General features: G+C 40.9%; 1 protein-coding gene across 9 annotated transcripts in view; it reads right to left on the bottom strand.

The window, feature by feature from the left end:
- SLC7A2 (solute carrier family 7 member 2) overlaps positions 1–21,199 on the bottom strand; it is a 109,439-nt gene that overhangs the window by 12,119 nt on the left and 76,121 nt on the right. For 8 of the 9 annotated variants that reach the window (XM_075931173.2, XM_075931179.2, XM_075931175.2 and 5 more), the window contains 6 exons: positions 19,917–20,072; positions 16,189–16,354; positions 15,206–15,342; positions 10,393–10,615; positions 7,311–7,450; positions 2,260–2,362 (listed from right to left, as the gene is read on the bottom strand). In XM_075931173.2, the coding sequence (XP_075787288.2) occupies positions 2,260–2,362; positions 7,311–7,450; positions 10,393–10,615; positions 15,206–15,342; positions 16,189–16,354; positions 19,917–20,072 (925 nt within the window). Of the gene's footprint in view, positions 1–2,259; positions 2,363–6,843; positions 6,981–7,310; positions 7,451–10,392; positions 10,616–15,205; positions 15,343–16,188; positions 16,355–19,916; positions 20,073–21,199 lie in introns of all 9 variants that reach the window. The other variant, XM_075931174.2, reaches the window with a different exon arrangement.

Raw genomic sequence — 21,199 nt, 5'->3', positions numbered from 1 at the left:
CAGGCTAGCCGAGGGCTGCGCTTAAAGGGTCCCGACCCCCACCCCGGACACACAGTTCTAAGGGGTGCCCCGCTTGCAAAGAAGTTCTGGCTTGGAGTGCCCGGAGTACCCACACTGGGCACATCACACCACTCGGACATCAGCCCAGCTGCACTTGCCGCAGGCTGCCATCTGGGGAGAGGGGGCAATTGGGGGGCTGCAGGAGAGCTTCCACCCCCAGAAGCCCGCAGAGCCAGCCCAGTCGTCCCCATCGGGGGCTCATACCCCATTCCTCCCTCACCTCCTTCCACTTACCCTTCCCTAGCCCCCCTTCTTATTGATGTACAAAATAAAGATAACGTTTCTTCCAACATTGACTCTGTCTTTATTGAACAAAACTGGGGGAGACTGGGAAAAGGAGGTGGGAGAGGGGAAGAGAAAGGCTGGGAGAAGGGAGGGCAACTAACATGATCAGGGGTTGGGAACAGGTCCCAGATGAAGAAAGGCTACAGAGACTGGGACTGTTCAGCTTAGAAAAGAGGAGACGGAGGGGGGATAGGATAGAGGTCTCTAAAAGCAGGGGTTGGCTGGAGAGGGTGCATTCAGAAAAGTTCTTCCTGAGTTCCCATAAAGAAGGACTAGAGGACACCAAAGGAAAGGAATGGGTAGCAGGCTTGAAACTAGTAAGAGACAGTTGTTCTTCTTCCCAAAGCAAATAGTTAACCTGCGGAACTCCTTGCTGCAGGAGGCTGTGAAGGCTACAACTAGAACAGAGTTGAAAGGGAAGTGAGATCAAGTCATGGAGGTTGGGTCCATGGAGTGGTATTAGCCAGGGGGTAGGAGTGGTGTCCCTGCCCAAAGTTTGTGGAAGGCTGGAGAGGGATGGCACGATCCAAATGGCTTGGTCACTGTCTTCGGTCCATCCCCTCCAGGGTCCCTAGGGTTGGCCGCTGTCGGCAGACAGGCTACTGGACTAGATGGACCTTTGGTCTGACCCAGGACGGCCATTGTAAGCTCAGGGCTCAGGGTCGGGGGTCTCAGTGGACCCCCTTGATTTTCATGCACACCTGCTCCTGGGTGGCCAGGCTGGCAGCTCTCCTGCCCTAGCCGGCCACTTTCCTGTGCCTAGTGCGGAGATCGTGGACAAGGTCCACGATGTCCGCACTAGCCCAGGATGGTGCCCGCCTCTTGCGGTCCAGGGCAAGCTCCCGGGAGCCGCCAGCCTGGTCCCAGCAAGAGTGGGTGGGCTGGGGGGCATCGGGTGGGTGGCTCTGTGCCGTGCCAGGTGCAGGGTCTGCTAGCTGGGTGCTGGCAGGCTTGCCCCTTTAAGGGGTCCGGGGCCGGGAGGGGGGCATAGAGTTTCCCTGGTGTTGGCCAGAGTGGCCACCAGGGAAACCTGGGGAGGGCTAGCCTCCCACTAGTTCGAACTAAAGGGCTACACAGCCCTTAGTTCGAACTAGCTAGTTCGAACTAGGCGTTAGTCCTCGTAAAATGAGGTTTACCTAGTTCGAACTAAGCGCTCTGTTAGTTCGAATTAAGTTCGAACTAACGGAGCGCTAGTGTAGTGCCTAGGAAAGTTAGTTCGAACTAACGTCCGTTAGTTCGAACTAACTTTGTAGTGTAGACATACCCTCAGTCTTCTCCTTTCCAAACTAAACAAGCCCAATTCTTTCAGCCTTCCCTCATATGTCATGTTCTCTAGACCGTTAGTCATTCTTATTGCTCTTCTCTGCACCTTCTCCTAACTTGTTGATTCACAAAATGAAAATACTAGAAGGTCAGCATTTGGCCCATGAAACATAATAGAATATTTATACTATTCACATATAGCCCCACAATTAACTGTGCTTGCTGCATATATAGGAGAGTAAATATAAATTACATTGTAAATTAGTAATATATGTCTAGCTTTGAATGCATCATTGTTTTGACATGAGGTTCTTCTATACAATTTGGAGTTAAAAACCCTGTCACTTATTTTTCTGAAAGTAAACGCCTCCTAGACTGCAAATAAGATTTTGGATTTCATCTATGGCCACACTGGCATTACACTGTGCCTATTCATAAAGTAAATGGACTTTTAAAGGGCACCACTTCTGGTAATCATTACAGTAAGAAACAACACACAGATTAACATTTTAGATGAATGAATCTAATTTTACAATATGTATGTAACTACAACAAACATTATACAAACAGAAATGGCATTTTAAAAGTATTCTGCATAGGAAAAAATAAAATACAGCAAAACAAAACAAAAAAAATAAGGGTGTTGCTCACCTGAGGATGAGAACACAGGCTGCTACGAGTGAGTAAGCAAGAAGTGTACCAATAGACATCATATCCACCAGAGCCTTTAGGTCAAAAAGAAATGCCATTATAGCTAAAAGAAAAGAAAAAGAAAGGAGAAATGCAGAATTTATATGAATGTTACATGTTGAGGGTTAAGATTTTGAAGTCTGCCTCAACAATCTAAGTACAGATGTTGTAACATAATAGTAATATAATAGTAACATAAGCAAAACCCTGATCATGCATAAAAATGAATTTTCAAAGCCAAGACCTACTTTTTAAAACTTGGTTGCCTGGAATTGGACACTTAACTCTCTATGCAGGTGTTGATCTGTTTTCAGTAATGCTGAGCTGTCCATAACTCTCACTGTGGTTTCTCAGCAATTTCTGAAAGTCACCTTTATCTGTGTACTAAGCAGAGATTTAGGTGCCTACTAACTTTAGGGAACTTCTTTTGTTTTCAAATATAAGACTCCTAGGCCTGGTCTATATTAGACCAGGCAGGTCGGCTTAGGGTACAGAACTCTAACTACACAAAAAGTGTAGCAGGAGTCATCTTACCTTAATCCAAGCCATGGCAGCGTCCACGCAGTGGGAGGCCAATGGGAGTACATGCTCCAGTTGGCTTCCCTTACTTCTTGCAGAAGGAGAAGAGCCAGATGCTGGCAGAGGCTGCCCTCAGCATTCAATTTAGCGGGTCCGTGCCAATCTAGACGCGCTTTTGCACAAAAAAGCCCCGATCGCCATTTTTGCGATCGGGGCTTTTTTGCGCAAAACAAATCTGAGCTGTCTACACTGGCCCTTTTGCACAAAAGCTTTGCGCAAAAGGGACTTTTGCCCGAACGGGAGCAGCATAGTATTTCCACAAGAAGCACTGATTTCAGACAGTAGGAAGTCAGTGCTTTTGCGGAAATTCAAGCGGCCAGTGTAGACAGCTGCTTTTGCGGAAAAGCTTGCCAGTCTAGACACAGCCTGTGTGTTTATGCTTATGCATTTTATTTTTTTATATTATAAATGTGTGTGTATATCTATATATATACCTATAGTGTATACACCTCCTCATCCTCTTGATTTTATATACATTAAATACACACACACTCACACCTGTCTTCTTGATCATGAAGAAAAACAGAGCAAATTAATTCCCCAAAATAAAAGTGCATTACCAAAAATATCTGCTGGGCTAATAACTAACCAAGGAAAGTAATTTCCTTAATAAGCACAGAAGCACCTTACATTCATTAGTCTTGTAAGCAGGAGGGTATGTACAAAAATTATGAAGCATTCTGTGAGAAGACATCTCAAATTTCACTGCCCAGAGTGCTCAGAGACCCTCTCTGAGGGTATGTCTAGACTACAGGGTTTTGTCGACAAAAGTGGACTTTTGTCGACAAAACTATACCTGCGTCCACACTACCTCTGAGTTCTGTTGACATAACGTCGACAGAACTCAGCAGTTTTGTCGACGCTGGTAAACCTCATTTCACGAGGCATAACGCATTCTGTCGACAGAGTTCTGTCGACAGAAAGCGTTATTGCGTGTAAACTGTCCTTGCATCTACACTGCCATGTCGACAAAGCAGCTTGCTTTGTCGACAGAACTGAATGTAGTGTAGATGCTCTTTGTCGACAGAAGCTTTGTCGACAGTATCTGTCGACAAAACTTCTGTCGACAAAACCCTGTAGTCTAGACGTACCCTGACAGGCAGAACTAAGGAACAGCTGAATGTGTATATGTATGTAAATGAAAACAAAGGAATTAGATTTAATTTTAATCGTTCCAGTCTTGAAAGTGTTCCTGCACATTACAAATTAATTTTGTCATACTCTAGCTAACTGTAGTATATTATTATATTTAAAATATAGCTTTTTACTTATAGGTTTATTTGTGATCAACAAGATGCATGACTTTACAGCCAATACACTTTTGAAAAAGAATCTGCTTTTGAAGTTTAGCCACATTAATATTTATACAGTATATCTCAAATTTCTGGTTACACTATTAGTGACAAGGCAGAATGTAGTACATTTTTAATATTGTTAGTACCTTAAATGTAGGACATACATTCATTTTGGCAAGGTAAGTAAATATATTTATACTATCCAATGCAATCTCCATATTTCCCTTTGATATGAAAAGCTCATGCGGAGTTTACAGGATGTTGAGCTTTAAAGCACACAAAGTATCCACAAAAAGACAATCTCATTTTACACAGTGTTAAAAATAGAAAATATATGCTTGAAGAAAAATATTGGCAAAATGGACAAAAGCTTATATTTTGTATTTTAAAAACTTAATACATATAGTTCTAGTAGATGATTTTTTCCTCAGTAGATTAAAAATTGCAAACAACTGTACATCTTTTATATAATCCACACTTGCTCAACTTCACTTATCAGAAGAGAAGCCAAACCTAGAACAAAATAGTTGTAAACTATAATTACAGAATCACAGAATACTAGAACTGGAAGGGACCTCAAGAGGTCATCATGTCCAGTCCGCAACACTCATGGCAGGACCAGCCATCATCTAGATCATCTCTGACAAATATTTATCTTTGTTAATTCACTGTAGATGCACATCTCACATTGTTGCTTTAATGTGCAAATATAAGTCAGGGAGGTATGCCGCATAACAAATCCTGGAAATACCTCTCATTAGCCTGCTGCCTTTGTTTAAGTATAATTGGCTATGAGCCCACCATTTCACTGTCTGCAGAATTTCATCATCATAATTATTATACGTAATATTATATTTTATGTAATTATGTTTGGTATCAACAGTAGTTTTGACTTAATAACATAAATCAAAATCCAATCTTAACACTGTTTAAAACTGTGAGATTATCCATGCTATGATTTAATAGGAATATAAATTACTTTCATGCTGTGTTCGTTTTAACAGACCTAGCAAACTTGCTTAATATAATTTAAGGCTACGAGATACTAGATACATGTTTTCTTAAAAACAGGAAACAAGTTACCTGCTATATCAAAAAACTTTTTTCTGTTAAGATAAACTACCTACCCATACCATTACCCCTCAGAACTGGCTTTGAATTACTAAACTTGTGCTTGCTGGAATCAAGACTGCATATTTGCATTCATCAGTTTACGCAGCTTGCAAAATTATTTTTCCTTCCCCTGCATCACTAAAAAAAAATCACTTTTGATCATATTACAGAAAAAAGACCTGTTACAACATAAAAGCAATCTGGAAATTCAGATTGTCTCTTTATAAAGAGTAATTCTGCATTATATATTTGTATTATGACATACAAAAAAGATGAATTAAGGTCAATGTTTAGGTTATGAACTATTTAGGGAATGACCATGGCTTCTTATATGTTTGTAAAACTGCTAGAACAGAGGTGGGCAAATACCAACCTGTGGATTGGATTCAATCTGCCAGGATTAGTCCCTGTTGGTCCCCCACTTCTGTTTACCTGAGTCTCTGCAGGTATTGGGCAATCGCAGCTCTCGTTGGCCACAGATCACTATTTGCAGCCATTGGGAGCGGTGGGAAGCAGTGTTCTGGTTCGCGTCACTTCCCGTCACTCGCATTGGCCACAAACAGCCATTGATGGCCAACAACACGCTGGGATTGCCCTATACTTGCAGAGGCTCAGATAAATACAATGGTGGCAGCCCTTCGGGGACTAACCCTGGCAGGCTGCTGTTTTTTACTGCCCACCCCTGTGTTAGAACAAAAGGGTCCCAACCATGATCATGGCTTATAGATGCAACAGTATGATAAATAGTAAATACGTGTTTATGCTTATCTGAATCCTTTGGTCTTTATCATTTTGAGCGAGCCTACCCTCACTTTTCCATGCAAAGGTGACATTCCATTGAAATCAGTAGGATATAATTTGTGTTCCAGATACATTAAGCAATACAAAAGATACACATCTTGACAACAATGAAAGAGTTAAAAAATAAAGTTAATATGTCCACTTTGAAGTGTGGAAATTTGCATACTAAATGCTAACATCTTCTGGAAATATTGCTTGGATGCATTCTGTGCATGTGTACATACACACATGCACAATGACCCTTGCAAAACATATGTACCAAAATGGATTAGTGCCCTTTATGGGCTAAGATTGTATAAAATGTTATTTTTTAAAACCATTTTATAGCTGGCTTACTGAATTTTATTTTTTTATATCCAAGAATAAAAAATATTCCCCATTAGTATTTCTAAACAATTAAATATTTTAATCTTGAACTAAAATGTCCTATAACAAAGCCTCAGACCACACAATAGAGTCCAATGACTGAGTTATAAAGAAAGTTTTATTCTGGATGCCCCAAAGTAAATAACTGTTTTGTCTGTAATGTAAGAGAAGCCAAACTTAGAATGCAGAAAAAGCTGGAAGTTCATTGACATCAAGGACATCACCGTCACCACGATTGCCATGATTTAGAATTCTTATGCCCTTCAATTAGTCAGCAATTTTATTCCCAACTTACATGCATGAGAAGTTAAGCAGGCCCTTCTTATCATCCATGCACGTGCATACAAGGTTCAAATCCGAGTTTGTAGAAACCTATGTTTTTAGAGCTTACCAGAGATGACCCCTGCTGTCAAAGTGGCAGCAACTGGTGTCTGCCTCTTACTCACTTTGGCAAGAAACCTAAACAGTAAACCATCTCGTGCCATGGCAAACAGAACTCGGGGCAGAGGGAACATAGAGCCGAGAAGACTAGAACAGAAAAATTTAAAGTTCAAATACATATTATTAAAAGCACAAAGTTCTACAAGTAAAGTCAACTAAAATGTAAAGCTAGGGAAAGCTTATTTTATGTTTTGTTAAGTTCTTTTGAAACTGTGCTTCAAAGCACTTGAGATTAACCAACCAACCAAAAGGAAAAAACAATCTGTGGTAGGAAAAAGGTTAGTTTACCTTGAGACAATCGTATTTTATTCTTTCAGTCAAAAGTAAGCCAAAACTTGCCTGACAGTATTTGATTTTCACATACGCAATATATGAAGTAGAACATCTTTCCCTACAGTAATCAGCTCTCAGTCTCACCTGCTACAGCACCCGATGACAAAGTAGCAATAACTGGAGTCTTCGTTTTGGAATTGATTTGAGCTAGACATTTGAAAAGCAACCCATCTTCCGCCATAGCATAGATTACACGTGGCATTGGGAAAATGGATCCAAGAAGACTGAGTAAAAAGCAAACACATGCAATATGGCAAAACATAATTCATGCAAGGTTATACCAAAGAAAAGAGAAACAATGCTAATTAATGGCATGTTTCATTGAAAACAAAATTTACAATAGGAAAAATATTAAACTGGCAGAAGTTTTATTCTTTGGTAATGTAATTGTTCCACTGGAAACAATAAAAAACTAAATGGATAAATAACTTTTTCTAGCACTGTAGTTCTTGGGATATTAGTGGATAGCTCTGGTAACACTAGCTATGCAGCTAAGTGTTATTGTCTGTCAGCAAGAATGAATCAAACAAGCTGTACCACCTCATACATTTCTGCAGCTCCTTATGACAATGTTAATCAGTATTAACTCAAAATAAGCAATAAAGGGTTTATTCTAACTAAATTATAATAAATAAATTAATGGAGATTGCTGATCTCCTAGAACTGGAAGGGACCTTGAAAGATCATTGAGTCCAGCCCCCTGCCTTCACAGCAGGACCAAGTACCATCCCTGACAAATTTTTGCCCCAAATGGCCTCCACAAGGATTGAACTCATAACCCTGGGTTTAGCAGGCCAATGCTCAAACCACTGAGCTATCCCTTCCCCCAAAATAATAACTCTATTATTCTTTTCAATTCAAGCACCTACAACCAAGCTTCCTTATTATTCTGGTTTTAATTAGGGACTGAAGGTAAACTATTTGTTTAAAACTTGATATTAGTAGAATTTGAAAAGTATTTTGAACTACTGATAGCTCAAAGTTCCTTTTGTATTTGAAATATTTAAAAATTATCATGTTTTTCCTCTTCACACCGAAATAACCACAATACAAACCCCCCCACCCAAACAAACAAATTACAAACCCACATGGTATAGCCTCTGCAACAGCCATATCACTTCTTAATCAGTTGAAACTGAGGTTTTACTATAGAGCCAGGAAACCCTTCTTGCTACAGAGATCTGAATACATCACTTACATTCATTCACTGGGTGTGCCCCTTTTATGTTTCACAAAAGTTAAGCCACTTTTGCATGGCTTTTGAAGCATCGTATTAAAAGTAAATGTATGCGCAGCACTACTAATCATTCATACATGAACTGCTTTTTGTGCTGATTCAGGAAATCACATAAGCACCTACTTAAAGTTAGCATGTGCTTAAGTGCCCTTCCCCAATAAAGATGGTTTCCTGAATCACAACCAAGAAATCTGAATTTGAAGAATAAATAATATTTTTATGCTTATACCACCAAAACCTTTACATATTGGTATTATATTGTCTTTGTGGAAATTAGTTCTGCTTTTTTCCTATCTTCAGGGTGCATTCTGGTACATAATGGAAATATATAAATTCTATTAACATTTTTATCTCAAATGACAAGGCATGGTGATAAGTAAATGTTCAGATCAAAGCAATATTCCCAACATCTGTCACAATCTAGTCAACTCTTCTAGCTAAAATAATATATTTGATCAAACTTTATATTAAGACTACACCAAAATACTCCCAACATGTCAATCTCCAAGTAAAGGAATTATAAGTAAAACTTTTTTTTATTAAAAAAATAAAGTGAGCTACTACCTCTCTCAGAATCAACTCAGATGTTAAAAACTTTGAAAAACTTTAGAAGAAAAATTAAGAAATCAATAGTTAAAATTAGATAGCCAATGTTTTTACTATTTATGTAAAGTTTTCTTTGTTGCAAAAAGCATTTGCGCAAGAGGGCTTTTTCCCGAATGGGAGAGTTATTGTATTTGCGGAAGAACACTGACAATCTTACATTAGATCGTCAGTGTTCTTGCGCAAACTCAAAGCGGCCAGTGTAGACAGCTGGCAAGTTTTTCCGCAAAAGCAGTAGCTTTTGCGGAAAAACTTGCCAGTCTAGACACAGCCATGGATTATTTCAGTGACATTAACATTGCTTCTTAAATAAGGCAAGCCTGCTTCATTTTTAAAGCCAGCTGTTGAACCCATACATCTCCCATTTCTTGAGGCCATTTTAAACACTTTAGTACTGTATATGATCTCAGTTAGCAGAAATGGAGAATATTAGGGCTGTTCCTAAATGTAAGCAAAAAGCACTATTCTTTTCTAAATAGGTTGTTATGCCACATTACATATGGACTATAATATATGCCTATGTCTACACTGGTAGCTTCTTGCACAAGAACTCTTTCACGAAGAGTTCTTGTGCAAAAACTCTTCCAGAAGAGAGCGTCTACACTGGCATGTGCTTTTGCGCAAGAGATGTACTTTTGCGCAAGAGCATCCATGCCAGTGTAGATGCTCTCTTGTGCAAGAAAGCTCTGATGGCCATTTTAACCATAGGGCTTTCTTGTGCAAGAAATTAATGTTGCCTGTCTACATTGGCCTCTTTTGCAAGAATAGTTGCGCAAGAGGGCTTATTCCTGAGCGGGAGCATCATAGTTCTTGCGCAAGAAGACCTGATTTTATACAGGAGAACATCAGTTTACTTGTGCAAGAACACACAGCCAGTGTAGACAGGCAGCAAGATTTTGCACAAAAGCGGCCACTTTGGCGCAAGATTGCACCAGTGTAGACACAGCCTATGGGAAGATGCATGTACTACAGTTATTAATATATCTCATAATCTAGTAAACTCTTCTAACTAAACTAATATACTTGACCACACTTTATATTAAGATTACATTTATAGTTTTCCATTGGTTAATTATTGATAGATGTTTTCATCAGTTGTTATAGTGTCCAACAGGTTGTTTATAATTATGACTTTCAATCACAACTTCTATAGATAGTTTATAATGATACATATTACTCATTTCAGTAACATGCTTATAATATTTATTAAATGTTAACTCTAAAGAAAATGTACTCTCACTATAAGAAGTGTGGATATACATTGAAACATATTGTATTTTTCAATTATCTTATTTACCAATAAATTAATACTTTTTTCTTCATTACCTTGTAGACAATGCACAGAGGGACCCCACTGCTACAAGATACTTTGCAGGACCCCATCCAACATATTCAAATGCTACAGGAAGAGGACTTTTCTCATCTAGAAGATAGTATGGCATCATAAGAGTCAAAGCTGCCGAAACACCAAAATAGGCCATAAAACAGACAAGCAGAGAAGTCACAATTCCAATAGGTATAGCTTTCTGAGGATTCCTGACTTCTTCCCCTGAGGAAGGAAAAAAAAAAATTTTTTAGTCATCTAGGAAAACTTTTTATCTTCTACTTTAATGTGTGCCAATATTCAGAAAAAGGCAAGTCTGGCAGTCTACATCTTAAGAATGATGGCTTTAATATTTCATATAGAGTAAAATCAATGATTCCATATGTAACCCAGGACTTTGTGGCCAGATACAGCACAAAACAATAAGTTAAGCAAACTGACATCATACGTGGAATTTTACCGTGTGTGTGCGAGCTTCCTCTTCTCATAACTCAAAGCAAGGGGCTTAACTTAAACTTTAAGGGGCATAACTTAAATGTGCTTTGAATGGAATTGCTTCTCATAAACCCAAACAGAAAAGAGACAGAATCACCAGGCATGTCAAAGGGCCTGGATGGGGGTGCCCTACCCATCCATCCACAGCCTAGAGTCTCCCATTCCCCAGATGCCTTTTAAGGAAGGCAGGAAGGGCTGAAACCCCTCTTCCCCCTCCAATTTGTATGGAACATTGCTGGCTGTTCCTACCTGTCAGAGAGTGAGAGGAAAGTGCACAGTTTGCCGCATTCTTCACTTTGGCTGGGGAATGCAGGGGGCAGATGAACATGGACTTGCCCCAGCAAAGGAACCTGTACCTCTCCCCGAGCTGTGCCTGCTGGAGCTGCAGCGGCCAGGGAGAGGCACGTCTCACCTGGCCTCAAGCTACTTTGGAATAGGGTTGCCAGATGGTCTCCCAAAAAATACCGAACACATGGGCTAAAAATTTGTCGAGCAAGAAAAAAAAAACACCTACCGTATTTTCCGGCGTATAGGGCGACTGGGTGTATAAGACGACCCCCTATCTTTTTAATTAAAAGATAGGGTTTCATCTTATACCCCAGCGCCCCTCCGCCTCCTTTGCTCCCGGTGTCCCTGGTCTGCTGGAGATGGTCCCCAGCAGACCAGAGGCACCGGGAGCAAAGCCGCCAGGAGCGCCTGGGCTGCCCCCCCCCCCGGGAGCCCCTCCGCGGCTTTGAAAGCCTCGGGGGAAGCCGGCGGCGGGGCATCCCAGGCTTTCAAAGCCGCGGAGGGGCTCCGGCGGGGGCGCAGCCCAGGCGCGCCTGGGATGCCCCGCCGCCGGCTTCCCCCGAGGCTTTCAAAGCCGCGGAGGGGCTCCGGCGGGGGCGCAGCCCAGGCGCGCCTGGGATGCCCCGCCGCCGGCTTCCCCCGAGGCTTTCAAAGCCGCGGAGGGGCTCCGGCGGGGGCGCAGCCCAGGCGCGCCTGGGATGCCCCGCCGCCGGCTTCCCCCGAGGCTTTCAAAGCCGTGGAGGGGCTCCGGCGGCGGGGCATCCGGTGTACAAGACGACCCCCGATTTTTGGGGGATGTTTTTTAACATCAGAGGTCGTCTTGTACGCCAGAATATACGGTACACCGAACACATATCCTGTGTGGCTACTACCAAGAGCCACCAAGCTGGGAACAAAGGAGGGGCAGCAAAGCCTGCTCTGCAAAGCAGCCGCCTGCTACCCAAAGCAGAGAGAGGCAGACCCTGGGGCAACACAATGGCAGGGCAAGGGGGAGGGGCGACCATGGGTAGGAAGGTGACTCCCCCATAGCCAGGTCTTTGGGTGTCCCAGTGGGAAGAAGCAGAAATTCCACCCCAGACAGTTTTGGCTGAGAGCCCATGGAAGGTGCCAAAACACAACTACAAAGCACCTGCAGGCTTCTCTCCTGGACTACAGCGCCACAATGCACTTGAACAGAGCTCAGGAGCAGGGGCAGGGCTTCTCCTCCTCCCCAAGGCGTCACTCCTCCTCAGATGCAATCAGCTGAGGGCTCCCAGTGCCGATTGCGCCCCACCTCCCAGCCACTCCCCCCATCTCCGCTAGGCTTCCGTCCAGCCCCTCGCCCCCCGCCCAGCCCCACACGCTACCATAGGCTCCCAGCACCAATTGTGGCCCCACCTCCCAACCAGGCGTCTGTCTGGCGCCCAGCTGAAAAAACAGAAAATACTGGACATTGCACATGTCTGGTATTTTCTGAATTTTTTTACTGGACAGAGGATGCAAAAACCAGACTGTCCGGTAGAATACCGGACACCTGGCATCCCTACTTTGGAGAGAAGGCTGAGGTAGTCCCCACTCCCCAGGGCAGCCTGCATATTGAACTCCTCATCCCCTGACTCACCCCATGACAATGATTTTAAATGAAGCATGTACATTTTCATTTTATTTTACAAAAAACAAAAATTAATTGAGTTGACTTGAGCAATGCTGGATCAATCTGTGTGTGTGTGTGTGTGTGTGTGTGTGAGTGAGTGAGTGAGAGAGAGAGAGAGAGACAGACAGACAGACAGACAGACCAGGGCAGTAGGCTACAATAGTTTAGTGGAGGGCAGACATTCCAGGAGCAGGGTGAATCGCTTTCTGTTTTCTAAACAAACTACCAGAGACTACTGCCAATCAAGACAGGCAGGCACCTGAGACTAATTAAGAAATTACCTGAAGCAGCAGGCTAATCAGGCACCTATAGCCAATTAAGGCCTACTGTGCTGCTTTAAAAGGTTTCCCCTCAGGTGAGGGAGCGGGAAGCAGAAGAGTGAAGGATTGAGGAGGAGGAAGAGGAAGTCCTTGCTGGAGAACTGCAAAAAGGAAAGGGTGTAAAGATTTGCTCAGGTACCAGGGAAAAGGTACTAAGAGAGCATTTAGGGAAGTGGCCCAGAGAAAAGGCTGCTGTATTGGGGCTAGAGAAAACCCCCCATCAGTTGCTGCTACCTAGGGTCTCTGAGCTGGAACCTGAAGTAGTAAGTGGACCCAGGTTCCCCCAAACCTCCCCATATCACTAAAAAGTCTGCTCCTGGAAAGGGAGGCCAAGATTCTGGAGGGATTTCACCCTAATCTTTTGACTTTGCCAATGATGAGGATGGTTGAGTAAGCTATGACCTTGGCTTCTAGAAAAGGAAAGAGGCACTGTCTGCCAGAAGCTAGGAATGGATGACATGGCATGGAACATTTAATGATTACCTGCTCTGTTCATTCCCTGTGAAGTATTGATTAGTCAGAAGACTGGATAGTGGGCTAGATGGACCACATGATAAGTAAGGTGTTGATCTTTTGTACGCATTAATTTCACATTAGCCTAAAATAAGTTCTAAGGAATATGCAGCATGAGAGTTGGTTTTTAAAGCTACAAATGGATGGCAGGAGAGGGATCACATGATGATTACCTACTGTGTTTACTCCCTAAGGGGCATCTGGCATTGGCCACTGTTGGCTGACAAGATACTGGGCTAGATGGACCTTTGGTCAGTGTGGCCATTCTGATCTTCTTATGAACCATTAAGCTTATTTTTTTTTAAAGTGGCTTCCCACATGGGCTTTGCCTAAAGAGCTGGTATGTATCAGTTTTCTGCACTCTGCTGTTGTAGCTAAATTTAGGCAAAGAGAATTTTGCTCCCACTGTAATTTTGTTTTTCTGTGAAATGAGAGAGCCACTTTCAGGAGTGATCTCAGTCTCTTTCTGGACATAAAAAACAGGACTGTGTAGCTAACGACTAACAAGATAGTTTATTAGGTGATGAGCTTTCATGGGCCACACCCATTTCCTCAGATCAAATAGTGGAAGAAAATAGTCACAACCATATATACCAAAGGATACAATTAAAAAAAAAGAACACATATGAAAAGGACAAATCAAATTTCAGAACAGAAGGGGGATGCGGGGGAGGGGAGGGGGGAAAGGTAAATGTCTGAGCTAATGGTATTAGAGGTGATAATTGGGGAGGCTATCTTTGTAATGGGTAAGATAGCCAGAGTATCCTTTAGCATATATGGTTGTGACTATTTTCTTCCACTATTTGATCTGAGGAAGTGGGTCTGGCCCACTAAAGCTCATCATCTAATAAACCATCTTGTTAGTCTTTAAAGTGCTACATAGTCCTGTATTTTGTTTCAGCTACACCAGACTAACACGGCTACATTTCTATCACTTTTCTGGACATAGTGATGCGCTGTGTCTACACTGGCAAGATTTTCCGGAAATGCTTTTAACGGAAAAGTTTTCCGTTAAAAGCATTTTCGGAACAGAGCATCTAGATTGGCATGGATGCTTTTCTGCAAAAAGTGCTTTTGCGGAAAAGCGTCCGTGCCAGACACGCTTTTCCACAAAAAAAGTCCCGATCGCCATTTTCGCGATCGGGGCTTTTTTGCGGAAAACAAATCTGAGCTGTCTACACTGGCCCTTTTGCACAAAAGTATTGCGCAAAAGGACTTTTGCCCGAAAGGGAACAGAATAGTATTTCCGCAAGAAGCACTGATTTCTTACAGTAGGAAGTCAGTGCTTTTGTGAAAATGCAAGTGGCCAGTGTAGACAGCTGGCAAGTTTTTCCAGAAAAGCGGCTGATTTTCCAGAAAAATTGGCCAGTCTAGACACAGCCATGGAGTTTAAGAGCAGAGACAGACAGATAGCTACATTGGCAGACAGGGAAGGAGTGTAGGATATATACACACACACACACACACACACACACAATTACACAGTTTGACTACCAACTTTTTACTTCAAAGATATATATATATATACAGAGAGAGAAAGGGAAAGAGAGAAACTCCTCAACTTACCAGTTGTTGCAATGCAATCAAATCCCACAAAGGCATAAAAACATGTTGCAGCACCAGCCAATGTTCCTGAAAAGCCATATGGCATAAAACCACCAACCCCAAACATGCTTGTGACGTTTATCCAGGAAGAATAATTTCTACAGAAAATTGAAATACAACAGGAAAAAGAATTTTCAAATTGAAGAAATCTAATGGGTTTTTTAAGCACCATGACTGATATGAACACTTTTAAAATGCAGCATAGTATCAAGATAGGGATCTTTTTACAAAGCTCTTAGTACAAACTATTTTTGGATGAAGATTGAGATAAAGATCTTCCATCAAAAATTCATTAAGAATAGAAAAAAACATGGATTATCAAATAAACATTATAATCTCTGGCCCTACTTCTATTGGAACTACAGGTTAAACCTCTCTGGTCCAGGGGCTCTTTGGTACAGCTCGGCCAACCCAGCAGCCACTGGGGGCTGGGAGTCCAGCTTGACAACTGCTGGGGGGCCAGAAGCAGAACCCAGCAACTGCTGGAAGCCAGGAGCACAGCACAGCAACTGACGGGAGGCTGGTGCCTCTGGAAGAGCCCTGACCTCCTCTGGCAAACTCCCTTGTCTGAAATCAGTCAGGTCCTGAGGGTGCTAGACCAAGAAGGTCCAACCTGTAATGGCACAAAACACCCATTGACTTTAATGATACAGGATCAGGTCCAATATCCGGTATTACAAATAAATAATTAACTTTATACGTACATGCCCATAGCTTCTAAGGTGACTTAGGCTGAGATTACTAAAGGCAAAAACGTAACAAGTATAAAATATATTTCTGTTTCAGGACACAAGTTTACATTTCTAAACAACACAATAAGCCTAAACCTATTGCTACAATGCATAGGATACCAGAGATGCATGTAAAACAAAGACAGTCTCCAGAATCTGCTTAAGCATGACCAAGAAAAACTGAAGAAAACAGACAGATGAAAAAACAATTACTCTGTTTGTGCTGTGAGGTTTATGAGAGATTCTTCGCTTATTTTCCAGTTGTTAACATCTCCTTTCACAAAGCCAGAAATCATAACAAAGAGGAGAACCAAGATGTTAACAGCAGTGAAAATCTTATTCACCCATGCAGATTCTTTCACTCCAAAAGACAGAAGACCTATGAAATATGAGAGGGGATTTTAAAGAGTCAGCATCTCCTTTACAGAGTAAAATAGTATCTTTAACAATGTATACATGAGAACAGTGTGACTAATACTAATTTTAGTATTTAGTTATTGATAGTAGATCTATGGCTTTTAGGTGTTAGTACTAGGTCAATGGCACTTCAATACTATACAAATACAATCAGGAGTCCTGAAGTACCTTAGATCAGCAGTGGGCAACTGGTGGGCAGATACAGGTGTCTTCCTGGGGGGGGTCACAGCACCAGGCCGGCTGCCAATTTGTTTTCCCAGCTTGGTGTCCGATGTGCACATAGCGGGGGCGGGAGCAGTGGCAGGGAAGCGGACCGGTGCTTTTTAAAGGGGCCGCAACAAAAGGTTCCGGACGGCTTTTTTTTTTTAACTCAACCAAAATTTTCCCGGCCCTGAGGGTCGCAAATTAAAAAAGACTGAGCACCACTGCCTTACATGATAGACACTATAAAAACTGTAAAATGGAGAGTTTAATATTCTCTTCCTCCAAAGGTTGATGACTGTCTTCTTCACTGACATTGATTCCACTATTCACTCAATAGCCAAAAATATTTCTGGGACATGTAGTTTACTACTTTGCTGGGCCACCAGTCCACACTTCTATTTTGGATAAAGGAACTTCTAGGCTTAATATAACTAAAGTAAACACTAGGAAGCCGCTGAATTCAAAAATACACATTTAAAATCTTTAGACCGTCTATAAAAAATTACATTTTATTTTACACACATGCACACACACAGAGATTACAAACGAAAAATCCCTATCATATTAAATTCTTCCACGTAAGTGCATTCATGGGAGTGAACAAGCAAAAAAGAGGCATTTTCAGTAATTATTAGAATTCTGTCTACAGTACACATAATTTAGGATAAGACACCATACTGATTTTTAGAATTTCACGAGGAGAAGTAAAAAAAAATTAAATTTAGAAATTTTTATTAAAAAGTAAAACATTTTAAATGAATGTGTTTTTCTTTCATGTTTTGACCAGTTCTAATCTATTTATGTTGTGCACATCCCAGTGCTATCCCCAATTCCTAGAATAATGGGGTATACAGTAGGTCACTGGTTTTCAACCTTTTTTTCATTTGTGGATCCCTAAAAATTTCAAGAGAAGGTGTGGACACACCTTTAGAAATCTTAAACATAGACTGTGGACCTCCAGGGATCCATGAATCACAGGTTGAAAACAACTTATATAGATTATTAAAATAATTAAAATACACCTCTCCTAAACCACTCTGATTTAGCTCCCAAATACTTTGATATAGAGAATTTCTTGGTCTTCTGTATTGTTGTGCAAGCCAGAGTATAAAACAACTGTCTTTCTATATAACTGACAATTCAGTTTGCATAATCTGAAAATTTTCCAAGGGGGACCTGCTGTGAAGCTAGACAGGAGACAATTGAAGCATGGTCTGTAGGTTAGTGGAATACAAGATGACACACAGGGATGGGGAAACATAAAATATAGTAGAAAAGTCTTACACCATTTCTCTATGAAATAAAGTATTTCCCATAATGCCACACCAATCTGTTTTTCCTTGTTATTTAGAGACTATAAGTTGAACTTCTCTAGTCCAGAACCCTTGGGACCTGACCGGTTCTAAACGAGAGAATTTTCTGGACTATGGAAGGTCAATATTGTCTAGCAGCATTACCAACACTTCCACTGCTTACTGTGCTGTTAGAGGACATTTAGAGCTAATAACAGCACAGAACGTTGATAGCTAAGACTGGTGGCTATAAACAAACTTTATGGGACCGCAGGAAACTTGGCCACACCCAGTGCTTTTTTGTAAGAAAAAAGGTGCCGGTACTCTGGGGCAAATTTGTTGAGCCATAAATAAATAAATAAATAATTGAAAATTCAGTCGTGGCCCCTTAAAGAGCTACAGTGCCGTGCTGGGAGTCAGCACCCTGAGCAGGCTTCCGGCAGGAGATGAGCCACCGCAGGAAAACAGGTGCTGGTACACATGAAGAAAATCCCATTCCCTTTCTATGGGCTGGGAAAATAAGTAATGGTATGCCATTCTGGACAGTACTGTCAGAAAAAAAGCAATGGCCCCACCATGAAAAGTGGAAATCCGGCTAAACAAAATCATTCTGGACAATGGATGTTTCCGAATGAAAAAGTTCTGGATTAGAGAGGTTCATCCTGTAGACTGAAAATTTTAAGCCTATTAAAATGTCTTAATAATGAAATGTGGTTTTGCTCTTTCCTGTTATTCTGGACAAATAATAAGACAGATAATATTTTAAAAGTTAAAAGTCTGGAATCATTATTCTAGACATCTCACTTGATTTTTATATGGTTGTCTCTTTTCTCCCCTGCTTCTTCGTTTGCCCCTTTTTCTTCACCGTCTTCTTTCTTTTACAGGACCCTTTCCTCCAAGCTATACTCCTTTTAGCAATATCTTAATAAGAGATTAAATACTGAGCATGAAACTCTGATTTCCATTGTCTTGACCAGAAGCCATGATGGCTCAGAAAGGAAAAGTAGCCTTTTTGCTAGTGGCCACAGAGCACTGCCTAAGCAGTTTCTAGCAGTTATCTTCTCAGCACGCATATCTTTTGAACCAAATCAATCATGCTAATATAATATGGCTCAAAACAATGAAATCTGATTAGGGGATTTTGAGTATGCTAAGTGGGCTTTAGTGTCTAAATGAAGTGCTTGACTGTTACCCAACAGAAATTCAACTGGAAAAAAATTTAAGGGACTGTAGCAGTAGTACCAACTAATAAAAAAAGAGATTTATATAATTTAAAAGATAGATTATTAGCTTGTTAAATCTACAGAAGGTTCACTATACATAGCTGGCAATGAGAGGTGCCAATAGCTGAATACGAAGAAATAACCTTATGATTTAGTGTTTTGTAAATACCCATCTTTATTTAGGTTACTTAGCCTGATTGTCAGACCAAACCCTCATTTTCTTCCAGGTGACCATGCTTTATTTGAATTTGCAAACAAAATTACTCCTATCAAATTTATGTACAAAAAACGGGAGAATTTTTTAGGGCCAGGTGATCTAAATAGTAAATGTGCCAATAAATGACACTTGATAGTAAGTCAAATATCCACCAAGAAAAATGCTTGTTTTGTGGGCAATGCACTGTAACACTGAATTGTAAAATTTAAGCTTGTGACCTTGCTGAAAATATCCATTGCCTTTAGAACAAACAAAAATACAGATGTTGTCCAGTTATTCTTTTATTATAATTTCTACATTATGGATTTTACACAAAAGTTCTTACAGTTGATTACCTCAAGACTTACCTGAAGTTAAAAAAGTGTTTATACTAGCTTCTAATTATAGAGCCATTATATCAATGTTCTGTAAGCATTTATATTTCATTAATGATATAAGCTGTATCTTGATCAGACAAAACATTAGAACAATAATTCATCCTTTTCTATTACTTCTATAAAGAGAGGTACAGAATCTGTTCCCTGCCTCCAATAAATTCTCTATTAGTCACTATGACATTCCTAATGTAAAGAAATTTCTACTTCTTACCTGCCAGAAGCAATATAAGGCATACTGCAAAAAAGTCTGGATACTCTGCTAAACCAGAAAAGTCCATTCTGAAGTAGGTTCTGAAAAAATGGCCAATTTGTTTTCCAAGGAGTTCATCAAAGGTACCACTCCATGCTCTTGCTACACTAGATGTACCTTCATAAAATACAAAAAGTTTTAGGATTTTTCACAAATACAATAATATAACAGTATTGTAAAAAGAACATGTCACTATTTGTATTTGGAAAGATACAATTACTGTTAAACAAGTCAACTTTTTCTCCATACATTTTATTATGGCAGTTCATACCTATAGTATAATACATTAAGCTACAATATCAATATGCCAATTTACTGTATTAGAAAATTTCAAGTAAACTTTCCTATAATAGCTAACTTTGGTATCGTAGTCAGAGAGTTGTTGTTAACGGTGCTAAATCCTGCTGGAAAGGGATAACAAGTGGAGTTCCGCAAGGGTCTGTTTTGGGACCCGTACTGTTCAATATCTTCATCAATGATGTAGATATTGGGATAGAGAGTACGCTTATTAAGTTTGCAGATGATACCAAACTGGGTGGGGTTGCAACTTCTTTGGAGGATAGGGACATAATTCAAAATGACCATAGCAAGTTAGAGAAATGGTCAGAGGTAAAAAGGATGAGGTTTAATAAAGAGAAATGCAAAGTGCTCCACTTAGGAAGGAACAATCAGTTCCATACATACAAGATGGGAAGCGACTGTCTAGGAAGGAGCATGGCGGAAAAGGTATCTAGGGGTCATTGTGGACCACAAGTTGAATATGAGTCAACAGTGTGATGCTGTTGCAAAAAAAGCAAATATGATTCTAGGTTGTATCAACAGGTGTGTTGTAAGCAAAACTCGTGAAGTCATTTTGCCGCTCTACTCTGCACTAGTTAGGCCTCAGCTGGAGTACTGTGTCCAGTTCTGGGCGCCACATTTCAAGAAAGATGTGGAGAAATTGGAAAGGGTACAGAGAAGAGCGACAAGAATGATTAAAGGTTTAGAGAACATGACCTATGAAGCCAGGCTTCATGAACTGGGCTTGTTTAGTTTGGAAAAAAGAAGATTAAGGGGGGACATGATAGCCGTTTTCAAATATCTAAAAGGGTGTCACAAGGAGGAAGGAGAAAATTTGTTCCTCTTGCTTACTGAGGACAGGACAAGGAGTAATGGGCTTAAAGTGCTGCAGGGGAGGTTTAGATTGGACATTAGGAAAAAATTCCTAACTGTCAGGGTGGTCAAATATTGGAATAAATTGCCAA

This window comes from Pelodiscus sinensis, chromosome 4 (genome assembly GCF_052426305.1).
Source record: "Pelodiscus sinensis isolate ZL-2025 chromosome 4, ASM5242630v1, whole genome shotgun sequence".
Classification (NCBI taxonomy): domain Eukaryota; kingdom Metazoa; phylum Chordata; order Testudines; family Trionychidae; genus Pelodiscus; species Pelodiscus sinensis.
The sequence above is the reverse complement of the archived record's forward strand: the minus strand, read 5'-3'. Positions and strand labels throughout refer to the sequence as shown.